General features: G+C 43.2%; 1 protein-coding gene across 1 annotated transcript; it reads right to left on the reverse strand.

The window, feature by feature from the left end:
- Positions 1–1393: 1393 nt before the first annotated feature.
- LOC104678228 (C-C motif chemokine 23) lies at positions 1394–6415 on the reverse strand. The gene is made up of 4 exons (XM_010383459.2): positions 6271–6415; positions 2670–2729; positions 2080–2194; positions 1394–1646 (listed from the first exon to the last, which is right to left on the reverse strand). The coding sequence occupies exons 1-4, from the start codon at positions 6344–6346 to the stop codon at positions 1535–1537; spliced, it is 363 nt and encodes a 120-aa protein (XP_010381761.1). The 5' UTR covers positions 6347–6415; the 3' UTR covers positions 1394–1534.
- Between the last annotated feature and the right edge of the window lie 6325 nt (positions 6416–12740).

The raw sequence follows: 12740 nt of genomic DNA on the forward strand, positions 1-12740 counted from the left end.
AAATGGAGACAAGACAAATGGCCTGATCAAGTCTCGTTTATTGAATGTAGGGTCATGCCTTATATAGGCTGGCAGGGGAAGAGGTTGGGCCAGGGCGGTGACGGGGCCGGGCCTTCTCAAATTACAATCGCGCATGTGCCGTGGGTTTGTACTTTTCCCGGGCGCGGGATTGCGCCTGCGCCCTAGGCTGCATGTCTTCCTGGGCGGGAAAATGTTTGCGCGCCCGCGGAAAAGGCTTGCAGCCGCGGGAACAGTTTAGGCGCGCGCGGGAAAAACTTAGGCGCCCGCGGGAAAAGCTTTGGCCGCGCGCGGGAACAGTTTAGGCGCGCGCCGGAAGGGTTGGTAATAAAGAACCCGGAAATGTGCAGTCTTGTCTCTGCTTTGCGGAGATCAAGCAACAGAGGTCGGCTAATTCCGGGCCTCATGGCTCTGGACAGAGAAGGAGCATCTGAATGTCAGGAGGAGTTTGACTGAGGACGATGGGAGAGAAGATAAGCCGTGGGATGGCTGAACTCCAGGGGAAGATCATCTTCCCACTCCATCCCCTTTCCAGCCCTGCATCCATTCCTCTGAGAGCAAACTCCATCACTCAGTAAAATCCCCACCTTCGCCATCCTTCAAGTTGATGTGACCTGATTCTTCCTGGATGCAAGACAAGGACGTGGATACCAAGAGAGTATAAAAGGCTGTCACCCTGACTCTCCACTGAATGGAATAGCTATCCATGAAAAGCAATTGCTAAAGGGCATTACTTGTAATGCACCCCTAGATGCTACAATGGGGTTGGAGCCCAAAAGCACTCACCCTGGCTCCTGCACCTGCCTGTCTGCATGTTCCCCCTCCCGTAAGGGGTTTGAGTGTGCAGCAGCCTTGCAAACGAGCCACACCCCTGTCACAAGTCCTGTGAGGGGGTCAGGGAACTCTCCTGTGTTAGCCCAACTGGCGCCATCAAGTAAACCCCTGCCGTTTTGTACACCCTGATCAGGGAGGAAACTTCCATGGGGGCTCAGACCATGAAAAACATTTTGCCAAGCAGATCCCAGGCCACACTGCCTGACTGCGGGAAGTGCCTCACTTATTACATCCTGCCAGGCAGCTAGCCACATTGCCCCACCTCCCCTGTCCAGACCTATAATTGTACCAGTCTGGAAGCAGGACAGGGGCTCCAGCACTTGTTGGTGCTCCCCCTCCACAGGTTTCTCTGTCCAATAAACCTATGTTGCTGTTGAGCTTCCCCACCTTGTATGTCTCTTTTCTCTGTCTTAACATCCTGTTTCACAGCTACTTGTAGGGCTGAGGTAGGTGGGTTACTTGAGCCCAGGAAGTTAGGCTGCAGTGAGGCAAGATGTTCCAGTGCACTCCAGCCTGGGTGACAGAGGCCCTATCACACACAAAAAGTGAGAAACTCTTTATTCGATGAATTGCTCTAAATCCAGAACACAAGAATAAATGTTTCTTAAAAAAGTAATTCAGGAAGCTAGTTGAGGCAAGAAAGTTGGTGGCTGGCAACTTGTGTCTCTTTGCCTTGACAAGTTCAGTTCTTCCTGGCCTTGATCTGTGTGGCCAGCTTCAGCATTATCCTGCAAGCCAGAACTTGCTTATTACTGGGACTGACACATAAACGTCGCCCGTTCTTGGTGAGGAAGCTGGGGAACAAGGGGGAGAAAGGTTACAAACTGAGGTGTGTCCAGCACATGGGGACAGGGGGCCCCATTCTCCCTGCCCCTCAGATTTCCCAGTCAACACAGCCAGTTTTTTTTCTTTTTTTTCATTCTCTGCTGATGACAACTCAGGGCCAGTGTCCTCTTGAGACTCCCCTCAGCCTGTGGGACTCCCTAGTGACTCATGCAAGCATCCTTGGATAGACTTGTGCCTGCTTTCTTCTTCCTTCCCCACCCTTTTTCCCCTGGGAATGTCTCATCCCTGAGGCCCTGCAGGATCCTTATAAGGACACAGATGCCCTTTACCTGGCAGGATCCAGAGGGTGGGCCCTGATGGACACCCATCTATCAGGTCCTCCCTGCAAGATGCTACAGATTCCTTCTCCCTCAACACATGTTTGGTGAGCTTGGCACTTACATGACACCTGGCTTGGAGCACTTGCTGCTCGTTTCAAGGTAACTCTCCAAGAGTGAACACGGGATTCTTCCTGGGATGTAGGAGGTGCAGCAGTCAGCATTAATAGCGTGAGAGCCTGCAACAAGAGAAGGGATCGTTTGAGGACCAATCTTTCTCCTCCAGAGCACTGTGGAGGGTGAGAAGGCACATGGCTCAGAAGAGATGTTTCCTCCTCTGCGGCCGGCACTTGCTGGCATCTCCCTGCTTCAGATCCTCACCAGAGTTGAGCCGTGTGTCTGAGGGCACTCAGGGTGGGCCACAGCAGGACCAAGAGCATTTCTCCCAGAAAGGGAAGGCATCTGTAGACACCTGCAGGCATCAGAGAGCACCTTCTGCCCCAAAGGAGCAGGCTCTTGGGGCAGCCAGAGGGGAACAGGGAAGGCATCTATGGAGGGGGTTCCCCTAGCCCATCCTGATCTTCCTTGGAGATGTTCACCACCCTCAGGACACTCTCGTTCTCCTCCCATACTGTAAACAGGGACAATGGATCCCATAGTGCAGACCTGCACCTGCTGGCTGCTTTTAAAGATAGGCCGTATCTGATCACTTACTGTCCGGAACTTCTGGATTTGCCAGTGAAAGCTTTGACATCATGAACCCTGTCTCTGCATCTGTAAGAAACAGACAGGACAGGGAAGGAAATCACTGGGTGACGGCATTGTTTCAGCATCTCCACCCACCCCGTTGCTCATCCCCCTCCTGAGGCAGAAAGGCTCTGAAGCTGGACCACCACCACCTGTCTGGGTTCTAGGCCTGCCTCTTGGCCCATTTATTCCTTTAGGGCCCTGAGACTTTTCAGGGACATTTTCAAAATGTAGACATGAAAACATTGTGTTGACTCTGAAATACTAAAAGCAACCTCAAAATCTAACATGGTTCAGTTAATGGAATATCTACATGATGTGACATAGTCTACAAGTCTCTCTACACATTTCTGGAATCCACAGTGCTCTGGCAACAGGTGTTCATCAGCGCATATGGTGGCACAATATCCTCTTAAGTGAAGTGAAGCTATTATGGTAATTATTCATCCCAGTTAGTAGAAATATTCATGTGTTTGTTACAGGAGATTGCTGTGTTTGATTAAAATATTGTTCCCAGGCCTCATCAGGGATAAGTACCATCAATATGTGTTTAAGTTTTTACTAAATCATTTTTAAATTGTGGTTTTATATATATATATATACACATGTATATAATATAAAATTTGCCATTTTGAACTATTTTAAGATTACAGTTCAATAACATCAAATAAATGCAAATAACTCTGCAATTTTCATGACCATTCATTCAGAGAACTTGTTCATTTTGTGAAGCTGAAACTCTGTATTCATTAAATAACAACTCCCCATTCTTCCTCCCCTTAATCCCTGACAACCACTATCTATGTTGTGTCTCTGTGGATTTGATTGCTCTAAGTACCTCATGTGAGTGGAATCATACACTATTTGTCCTTTTGCGACTGGTTTATTTCACTTAGCATAATGTCCTTGACAGTCATCCACATTGTAGCATGTGTCAGAATCTCCTTACTTAAATTTTAAAAAATTTTTATCTTTTCTTACTTCAACATTCAAGGGAATCTCCTTACTTTTTGAGGCCAAATAGATTCTGTTGTATGTATAAATCACACTTTGTTTATCTACTAACCTTTTGATGGGCACTTAGTTTGCTTCTACTTTTTGGCTATCGTCATCAATAACGCTGCTATAAATATGGGCGTACAAAAATCTCTTCATGTACCTGTTTTGAATTATTTTGGATATATACCCAGAAATAGAATTGCTGCATCATATCATATTAGCTTTTTAAAACCTGAGAAATTCTGCATTCCAAAATTCATCTAGCGCCAAGTGCTTTGGAAATGGGATTGTGGAGCTGCCTTATGCTTGTTAGGCAAATGAAACTAAGCTTTACACTTTTTTCCTTTCTTTTTAATTTTAATCCTCAAAGTTAGTTTATTTCCACAATTGACTGTATCACAGAATAAAGCTAGCTTTAAAATTTGGCCGGGTGCGGTGGCTCATGCCTGTAATTCCAGCACTTTGGGAGGCCAAGGCGGGCAGATCACTTGAGGTCAGGAGTTTGAGACCAGCCTGGCCTACCTGGTGAAATCCTGTCTCTACTAAAAATACAAAAATTAGCCGGGTGTGGTGGCATGTGCCTGTAATCCCAGCTACTAGGGAGGCTGAGGCAGGAGAATTGTCTGAACCCGGGAGGTGGAAGTTGCAGTGAGCCAAGATTGTGCCACTGTACTCCAGCCTGGGCCACAGAATGAGACTCCATCTCAAAATAAAATAAAATAAAATAAAATAAAATAAAATAAAATAAAATAAAATAAAATAAAATAAAATAAAATAAATATTTACTTTTAATATAATTTAATAACTATATTAAATATATTTTAAGTACAACGTAATAACTATTAAATATACTTTTTCTTTTTTAAACTTAATTAAATTTACTTTTATTTTACTTTAAGTTCTGGGATACCTGTGCTGAACGTGCAGGTTCATTACATAGGTATACATGTGCCATGGTGGTTTGCTGCACCTATCAACCCATCATCTAGTGTTTCCACATGCACCAGGTATTCGTCCTAATCCTCTCCCTCCTTTTTCCCTCCACGCCCCAACAGACCCCAGTGTGTGATGTTCCCCTCCCTGTGTCCATGTGTTCTCAGTGTTCAACTCCCACTTATGAGTAAGAACATGTGGTGTTTGGCTTTCTGCTCCTGTGTTAGTTTGCTGAGAATGATGGTTTCCAGCTTTACCCATGTCCCTGCAAAGGACATGAATTCATTTCTTTTTATGGCTGCATAGTATTCCATAGTGTATATGTGCCACATTTTCTTTATCCAGTCTATCCTTGATGGGCATTTGGGTTGGTTCCAAGTCTTTGCTATTGTGAATAGTGCTGCAATAAACATAAATGTGCATGTATCTTTTAATATAATATATAAGTATGCTTTTAATATATTAAAAATAAATATACTTTTTATATAATTTAATAACTATATTAAATATCTTTTAATATAATTCAAGGACTGTATTAAATATCTTTTAATATAATTCAATAACAATATTAAATATACTTTAAATATAATAACTACATTAAATATGCATTTAATATAATTTAACAATTATATTACATATACTATTAATAATTTTAAAGCTAGCTTTAAAGTTGATATTTACTCAACATTTTGAAACATAAAGACTTAGCAATAACGATTCAGCTGCCAACTTAGTCCCCCAATTGCTTTCTAGTGTTTTCAACTTATTTCTTATATGGTTACATTAAATGAATTATATGTAATGAGGCATGTGGGTGTATTTTAATATGTTCAATATGGTTTGGGTAAGGTAAAAAAACGATCTTAAATGGCCTTGTCTTTCCATAACTACTTCCTAATTAGCTCATATTTTAATTCCACCACTTACTAGTTGTGTGATCTACCAAGTTATCTAAAGTTCTGTGCCTCAGTTTTCTCATTTGTAAAATGTCAATAATAATATGAAAAACTATATAAAAAGTGATGTTTTGTTTTCTCCCTACAAAAGTAACACATTTGCATTTTTATTTTTTTATCTAATACATATTGCACAGGGTTGTTAGATGGAATCGATGTGTTAATATCTGTAGCACAGTTAGTGCCTGCCCTGTACATAGGAAGTACTAGAAGTACATTTGTTAAACAAAAAAATATGATGGTTAGGTGACCTTGGTTGAGTCATTTGTGTGGCTGGTTCCATTTCTTCTCCAAAATGATATTATAGATGATGCTAGATGGTATGTAACAGTTTTAACATCATACAATTCTATGCTTCTTTCTACAAATTTGTAATTTTACTACACTTCTTTTAATCTAGCACTTAATAGTCCTATGTCAGCTAAGGGAATGTATCAAGTACTTTTTGCTGTGAAAAGGGAAGTAATTGGCCCCACATTGGACCAGTCATATGTGTATATTCCCCTCCCAGGGTCCAAAGCATGCAGACAGAGCCAGGTCTATACTCTGGCGCTGCTTTTAAATGAGTACGATGACCATGTCTGGGAGGGAGAGTAGTTTACAGGAGGGCAATGTGTCTCTGCCGCAGAGTTTGAGTTACCATGAACCTGGTCGCCTGGGAGAAAGCTCACTGGACTCACCATTTGTGACCTGGGCCTGGGATCCAAGGGCAGTAACAAGCATGAGGCAGGAGAGGACAGCCACGGAGACCTTCATCCTCCTGGTGGGCAGGCAGGACTGGCCGAGGACTCCTGGGCTCACTGCTTCCTGGCTCCCCGGGATGCCAGTTCTGCCCTTGTATTTATAAGAGGAGGAGGATCAGGAAGTCACGGGGCAGAGGTCAGAATGCTGTTTTTTGACTTATGATAGTTACCAGGCTCTTTCTAAAATGAGAACAATGCTGGGAATGCAACAGGAAGTAGACGACAAGGATGACTTGGACTGTCCTTGTGGACTTCCCGAATTGTCCCAATAAGTACAGGCAGAGACAGCAAATATTTTATGATGGATCCTTCCCCCTGAGAGATTCATTCATCCTCTAAACAGTGGAGTTTTTTTTTCCTCAGGAGCTAAACACCTTCAGATGTTCAAATAGCCTGTACACCTGGGGACCACCAGAGAGAACACTTCAACTTGTAGAACTGTGATCTCTGCCGGTAAACATAGCTCATACGACATCCCATGATGGACAGCCCATGATGTGTATTTGCACAGCATGATTGTCTAGTATAAGCTGAGCTACTCTAGAAGATAATGGGTAGAGTGTAGGGCAAGGATGAGCACATGGGAGCTAAAGTATCCCCTTGTGGGGGTAGCCCGCCTTCCTTCTCAATTCTGCACTTAGTCTCTGAAAAGGAATATTCTTCGCCCAGTGTCTGGAGATATCCTTGACTCCTCTCTTTGTCTCATACCCCATATCTAATTCATTAGTAAGTATTTTTGCCTTATTTCAAAAATATAGCCAGAATCTTATTATTCCTTCAAAAGAAAACTCCCATTAATATTCTCTGCTACCATTCTCAATGCTTCACTTCTGAGACTACCTGGCATTAGCATAGACTACAGAGGTTAAGGGCTCAGTCCCATGAGACTGGCACCACTTCAGATGCCAATCTCAAATAGTGGGTCCCCAGGTTACCCACAAGTTCTCTTTGACTTGGCTACACATCAGAACTTCCCATGACCCCCTCCTCAGGATCTGTAATTACTAAAATAGCTCTCAGAACTCAGAAGAACAGTTTACTTACAGGGTTATATTACAAAGCATACAACTTAGGAGCAGTCAGGTCAGTGAGATGCATAGGGCAAGACATGGGGAGTGGGTTTGGAGCTTCTGTGTCCTATCCAGGTGTGCCACTCTCTCAGCGCCTCTACTGAACAGTGTTCCAAGTTCACCAACCTGGAAACTCTCTAAACCCTACTCTCTTAGGTTTTTATGGAGGCTTTATTACAGAAGCATGCTTGACTAAATCGTTAACCATTAGTGATCAGATCAATCTCCAGCCTCTCTCCCCGCCCTGGAGTTTGGGGGTAGAGGCTGAAAGTTCCAATCCTCTCGCGGTTGGCTCCCATGGCAACCAGCTCTCATCCTTAAGGCTTTCCAAAAGACACTTCATTAACATAAACTCAGGTGTGGTAGGAAGTACTTGTCCAGACTTCCAGGTTGTATGTGCCTGAGTATTGAGCAGATTCTTACGTGCTTCTTACACCTCAGCATCAGAGAATCCCCTGTGCAGGAAAAGACAGGTGTGCATGATGGACAAGGTGAGGTGCTGTCAGATTATACTATCTTGAGCTGGGCAGAGCCTGTATGCAACTGGCTGCTGTAGTGGTGGCTAGAGTCAGAGATGAAGCTGATAGAATGGAAGTGGTGTACAGAGGTGTCTGACACAGTATTAAATGCATATTTGTTTAGTGAAAGAAAATAAGGAATAGATTTCACAAGATTCACCAATCAATATGTTGATTACGCAACATATTGTCATTTCTTGACAGGGAATGCTTTCAGCTTTTGCCCATTCAGTATGATTTTGGCTGTGGGTTTGTCATAAATAACTCTTATTATTTTGAAGTACGTTCCATCAATACTGGTTTATTGAGTATTTTTAGCATGAAGTGTTGTTGAATTTTATCGAAGACCTTTTCTGCATCTATTGAGATAATCATGTAGTTTTTGTCATTGGTTCTGTTTGTGTGATGGATTACATTTACTGACTTGCATATGTTGAATCAGTCTTGCATCCCAGGGATGAAGCCGACTTGATCATCGTGGATAAACTTTTTGATATGCTGCTGGATTCAGTTTGCCAGTATGTTATTGAGGATTTTCGCATTGATGTTCATCAGGGACATTGGCCTGAAATTTCCTTTTTTTTGTTGTGTCTCTGCCAGATTTTGGTATCAGAATGATGCTGGCCTCATAAAATGAGTTAGGGAGGAGCCCCTCTTTTTCTATTGATTGGAATAGTTTCAGAAGGAATGGTACCAGCTCCTCTTTGTACCTTTGGTAGGATTCAGCTGTGAATCCATCTTGTCCTGCCCTTTTTTTGGTTGGTAGTCTATTAATTACTGCCTCCATTTCAGAACTTGTTATTGGTCTATTCAGGGATTCAACTTCTTCCCGGTTTAGTCTTGGGAGGGTATATATGTCTAGGAATTTATGCATTTCTTCTAGATTTTCTGGTTTATTTGCATAGAGGTGTTTATTGTATTCTCTGATGACAGTTTGTATTTCTGTGGGATCAGTGGTGATATCCCCTTTATCATTTTTTATTGTGTCTATTTGATTCTTCTCTCTTTTCTTCTTCATTAGTCTGGCTAGCGGTCTATCTATTTTGTTAATCTTTTCAAAAAACCAGCACCTGGATTAATTGATTTTTCGAAGAGTTTTTCATGTCTCTATCTACTTCAGTTCTGCTCTGATCTTAGTTATTTCTTGTCTTCTTTTAGCTTTTGAATGTGTTTGCTCTTGCTTCTCTAGTTATTTTAATTGTGATGTTAGGGTGTCGATTTTAGATCTTTCCCACTTTCTGATGTGGACATTTAGTGCTATAAATTTCCCTCTAACCACTACTTTAGCTGTGTCCCAGAGATTTTGGTACATTGCGTCTTTGTTCCCATTGGTTTCAAATAACTTATTTATTTCTGCCTTAATTTTGTTATTTACTTAGTAGTCATTCAGGAGCAGGTTGTTCAGTTTCCATGTAGTTGTGCAGTTTTGAGTGAGTTTCTTAATCCGGACTTCTAATTTGATTGCACTGTGGTCTGAGAGACTGTTATGATTTCTGTTCTTTTGCACTTGCTGAGGAGTGTTTTACTTCCAATTATGTGTTTTATTTTAGAATAAGTGCTATGTGGTGCTGAGAAGAATGTATATTCTGTTGGGGTAGAGAGTTCTGTAGATGTCTATTAGGTCCTCTTGGCCTAGAACTGAGTTCAAGTCCTGAATATCCTAGTTAATTTTCTGTCAAGTTGATCTGTCTGATATTGACAGTGAGGTGTTAAAGTCTCCCATTATTATTGTGTGGGAGTCTACGTCTCTTTGTAGGTCTCTAAGAACTTACTTTATAAATCTGTGTGCTCCTGTTTTGGGTGCATATATATTTAGGGTAGTTAGCTCTTCTTGTTGCATTGATCCCTTTACCATTATGTAATGTCATTCTTTGTCATTTTTTATCTTTGTTGGTTTAAAGTCTGTTTTATCAGAGACTAGGATTGCAGCCTCTGCTTTTCTTTGCTTGCTATTTGCTTGGTAAGTATTCCACCATCCCTTTATTTTGAGCCTATGTGCGTCTTCGCATGTGAGATGTGCTGAATACAGCACACTGATGGGTCTTGACTCTTTTGTCCAATTTGCCTGTCTGTGTATTTTAATTGGGGCAGTTAGCCTGTTTACATTTAAGGTTAATATTGTTATGTGTGAATTTGATTCTGTCATTATTATGTTAGCTGGTTATTTTGCCAATTAGTTGATGCAGTTTCTTCATAGTGTCAATCATCTTTACATTTTGGTATGCTTTTGCAGTGACTGCTACAGGTTTTTCCTTTCCATATTTAGTGCTTCCTTCAGGACCTCTTGTAAGGCAGGATTGGTGGTGACAAAAATCACTCAGCATTTGCTTGTCTGTAAAGGATTTTATTTCTCCTTCACTTATGGAGCTTAGTCTGGCTGGATATGAAATTCTGGGTTGAAAATTCTTTTCTCTAAGAATGTTGAATTGGCCCCCACTCTCTTCCGGCTTGTAGGGTTTCTGCAGAGAGACCCACTGTTAGTCTGATGGGCTTCCCTTTGTGGGTAACCAGACCTTTCTCTCTGGCTGCCCTTAACATTTTTTCCTTCATTTCAACCTTGGAGAATCTGATGATTTTGAGTCTTGGGTCTGCCCTTCTCGAGGAGTATCTTTGTGGAATTCTCTGTATTTCCTGAATTTGAATGTTGGCCTGTCTTGCTAGATTGGGGAAGTTTTCCTGGATAATATCCTTAAGTGTGTTTTCCAACTTGATTCCATTCTCCCCATCACTTTCAGGTACAACAATCAATTGTAGGTTTGGTCTTTTCACATAGTCCAATATTTCTTGGAGGCTTTGTTCATTCCTTTTCATTCTTTTTTCTCTAATTTTGCCTTCATGCTTTATTTCATTAAGTTGATCTTCAGTCTCTGATATCCTTTCTTCTGCTTGATCAATTCGGCTATTGATACTCGTGTATGCTTCACAAAGTTCTTGTGCTGTGTTTTTCAGCTCCATCAGGTCTTTCTTGCTTTTTTCTAAACTGATTATTCTAGTTAGCAGTTCCTGTAACCTTTTATCAAGGTTCTTAGCTTCCTTGCATTGGGTTAGAACATGCTCCTTTAGCTCGGAGGAGTTTGTTAGTACCCACCTTCTGAAGTCTACTTCTGTCAATTCATCAAACTCATTCTCTGTTAACTTTTGTTCCCTTGCTGGCGAGGAGTTGTGATCCTTTGGAGGAGAAGAGGCGTTCTGGCTTTTGGAATTTTCAGCCTTTTTGCAAAGGTTTTTATTCATTTTTGTGGATTTATCTAACTTTGCTGTTTATGTTGGTGACCTTTGGATGGGGTTTTTGTGTGGGTGTCTTTTTTGTTGATGCTGATGCTGTTGCTTCTCTTTGTTGGTTTTCCTTCTAACAGTCAGGCTGCTCCTCTGCAGGTCTGCTGGAGTTTGCTTTAGATCTCCTCCAGACCCTGTTTGCCTGGGTATCACCAGTGGAGGCTGCAGAACAGCAAAGATTGCTGCCTGCTCCCTCCTCTGAAAGCTTCATCCAAGAAGGGTACCTGCCAGATGCCAGCTGGAGCTCTCCTGTATGAGATGTCTGTTGACCCCTGCTGGGAGGTATCTTCCAGTCAGGAGGCGTGGGGGTCAGGGACCCACTTGAGGAGGCAGTCTGTCCCATAGCAGAGCTTGAGTGCTGTACTGGGAGATCTGCTGCTCTCTTCAGAGCCGGCAGGCAGGAATGTTTGTTTGCTGAAGCCGCACCCACAGCTGCCCCTTCCCCCAGGTGCTCTGTCCCAGGGAGATGGGACTTCTATCTGTAAGTCCCTGACTGCGGCTGCTGCCTTTCTTTCAGAAATGCCCTGTCCAGAGAGGAGGAATCTAGAAAGGCAGTCTGACTACAGCAGCTCTGCCATGCTGAGGTGGGTTCCATACCCAGTTTGAACTTCCCGGTGGCTTTGTTTACACTGTGAGGGGAAAACTGCCTACTCAAGCCTCAGTAATGGTGGACCTCCCTCCCCCCCACCAAGCTTGCGTGTCCCAGGTAGACTTCAGACTGTTGTGCTGGCAGCGAGAATTTCAAGCCAGTGGATCTTAGCTTGTTGGGCTCCATGGGGGTGGGATTCGCTGAGCAAGACCACTCGGCTCCTTGGTTTCAGCCCTCATTTCTAGAGGAGTGAACAGTTCTGTCTTGCTGGTGTTCCAAGTGCCACTGGGGTATGAAAAAAACTCCTGCAGCTTGCCCAGTGTCTGCCCAAATGGCCACTCAGTTTTGTGCTTGAAACCCAGGGCCCTGGTGATGTAGGCACCTGTGGGAATCTCCTGGTCTGTGGGTTGTGAAGACCATGGGAAAAGCATAGTATCTGGGCCAGACAGCACTGTCCATCACAACACAGTCCCTCATGGCTTCCCTTGGCTAGGGGAGTGAGTTCCCCGACCCCTTGTGTAATTTATATGGACCTAGGGAGACTGAACAAAGGGGGCGAATGTGGGAATAAAAGACAAGAGACAAAAGAGTATATTTGGAAGAAGAGGTCAGGGGGCACTTTGCCTCTAGTGGACAAGGGCCCTGAGCTTTACATAGCCCTCAATATTTATTAGGCAAAAGAGATAGTGAGAAGGGAGTTCGAAGAAGAGGTCAGCTGCTTGGTCCAGAGTAGGCTTGTAAGACTGTATTGTGCTTCCAGGGTAAGGCAATGCCCCACACTGTTCCTGCTAACCCTCCATGGGCTACACCTGCTGTCTAACCAGTCCCAATGAGATGAACTGGGTACCTCAGTTGGAAATGCATAAATCACCTGACTTCTGGGTTGGTCTCAACTGGGAGCCGCAGACCAGAGCTGTTCCTATTCAGCCATCTTGCCCAGGAATCCTTGTGCCC

Source organism: Rhinopithecus roxellana, chromosome 19 (genome assembly GCF_007565055.1).
Source record: "Rhinopithecus roxellana isolate Shanxi Qingling chromosome 19, ASM756505v1, whole genome shotgun sequence".
Lineage (NCBI taxonomy): Eukaryota > Metazoa > Chordata > Mammalia > Primates > Cercopithecidae > Rhinopithecus > Rhinopithecus roxellana.

Excerpts from the sequence above, each read along its gene's own strand:
- LOC104678228 (XM_010383459.2), bottom strand. The coding sequence starts at position 6,346 with ATGAAGGTCTCCGTGGCTGTCCTCTCCTGCCTCATGCTTGTTACTGCC. Across the intron at positions 2,730-6,270 it reads CCAGGCCCAGGTCACAAATG|ATGCAGAGACAGGGTTCATG; the intron begins GTGAGTCCAGTG and ends TGTTTCTTACAG. Across the intron at positions 1,647-2,079 it reads TGCTCCAAGCCAGGTGTCAT|CTTCCTCACCAAGAACGGGC; the intron begins GTAAGTGCCAAG and ends CTTGTTCCCCAG.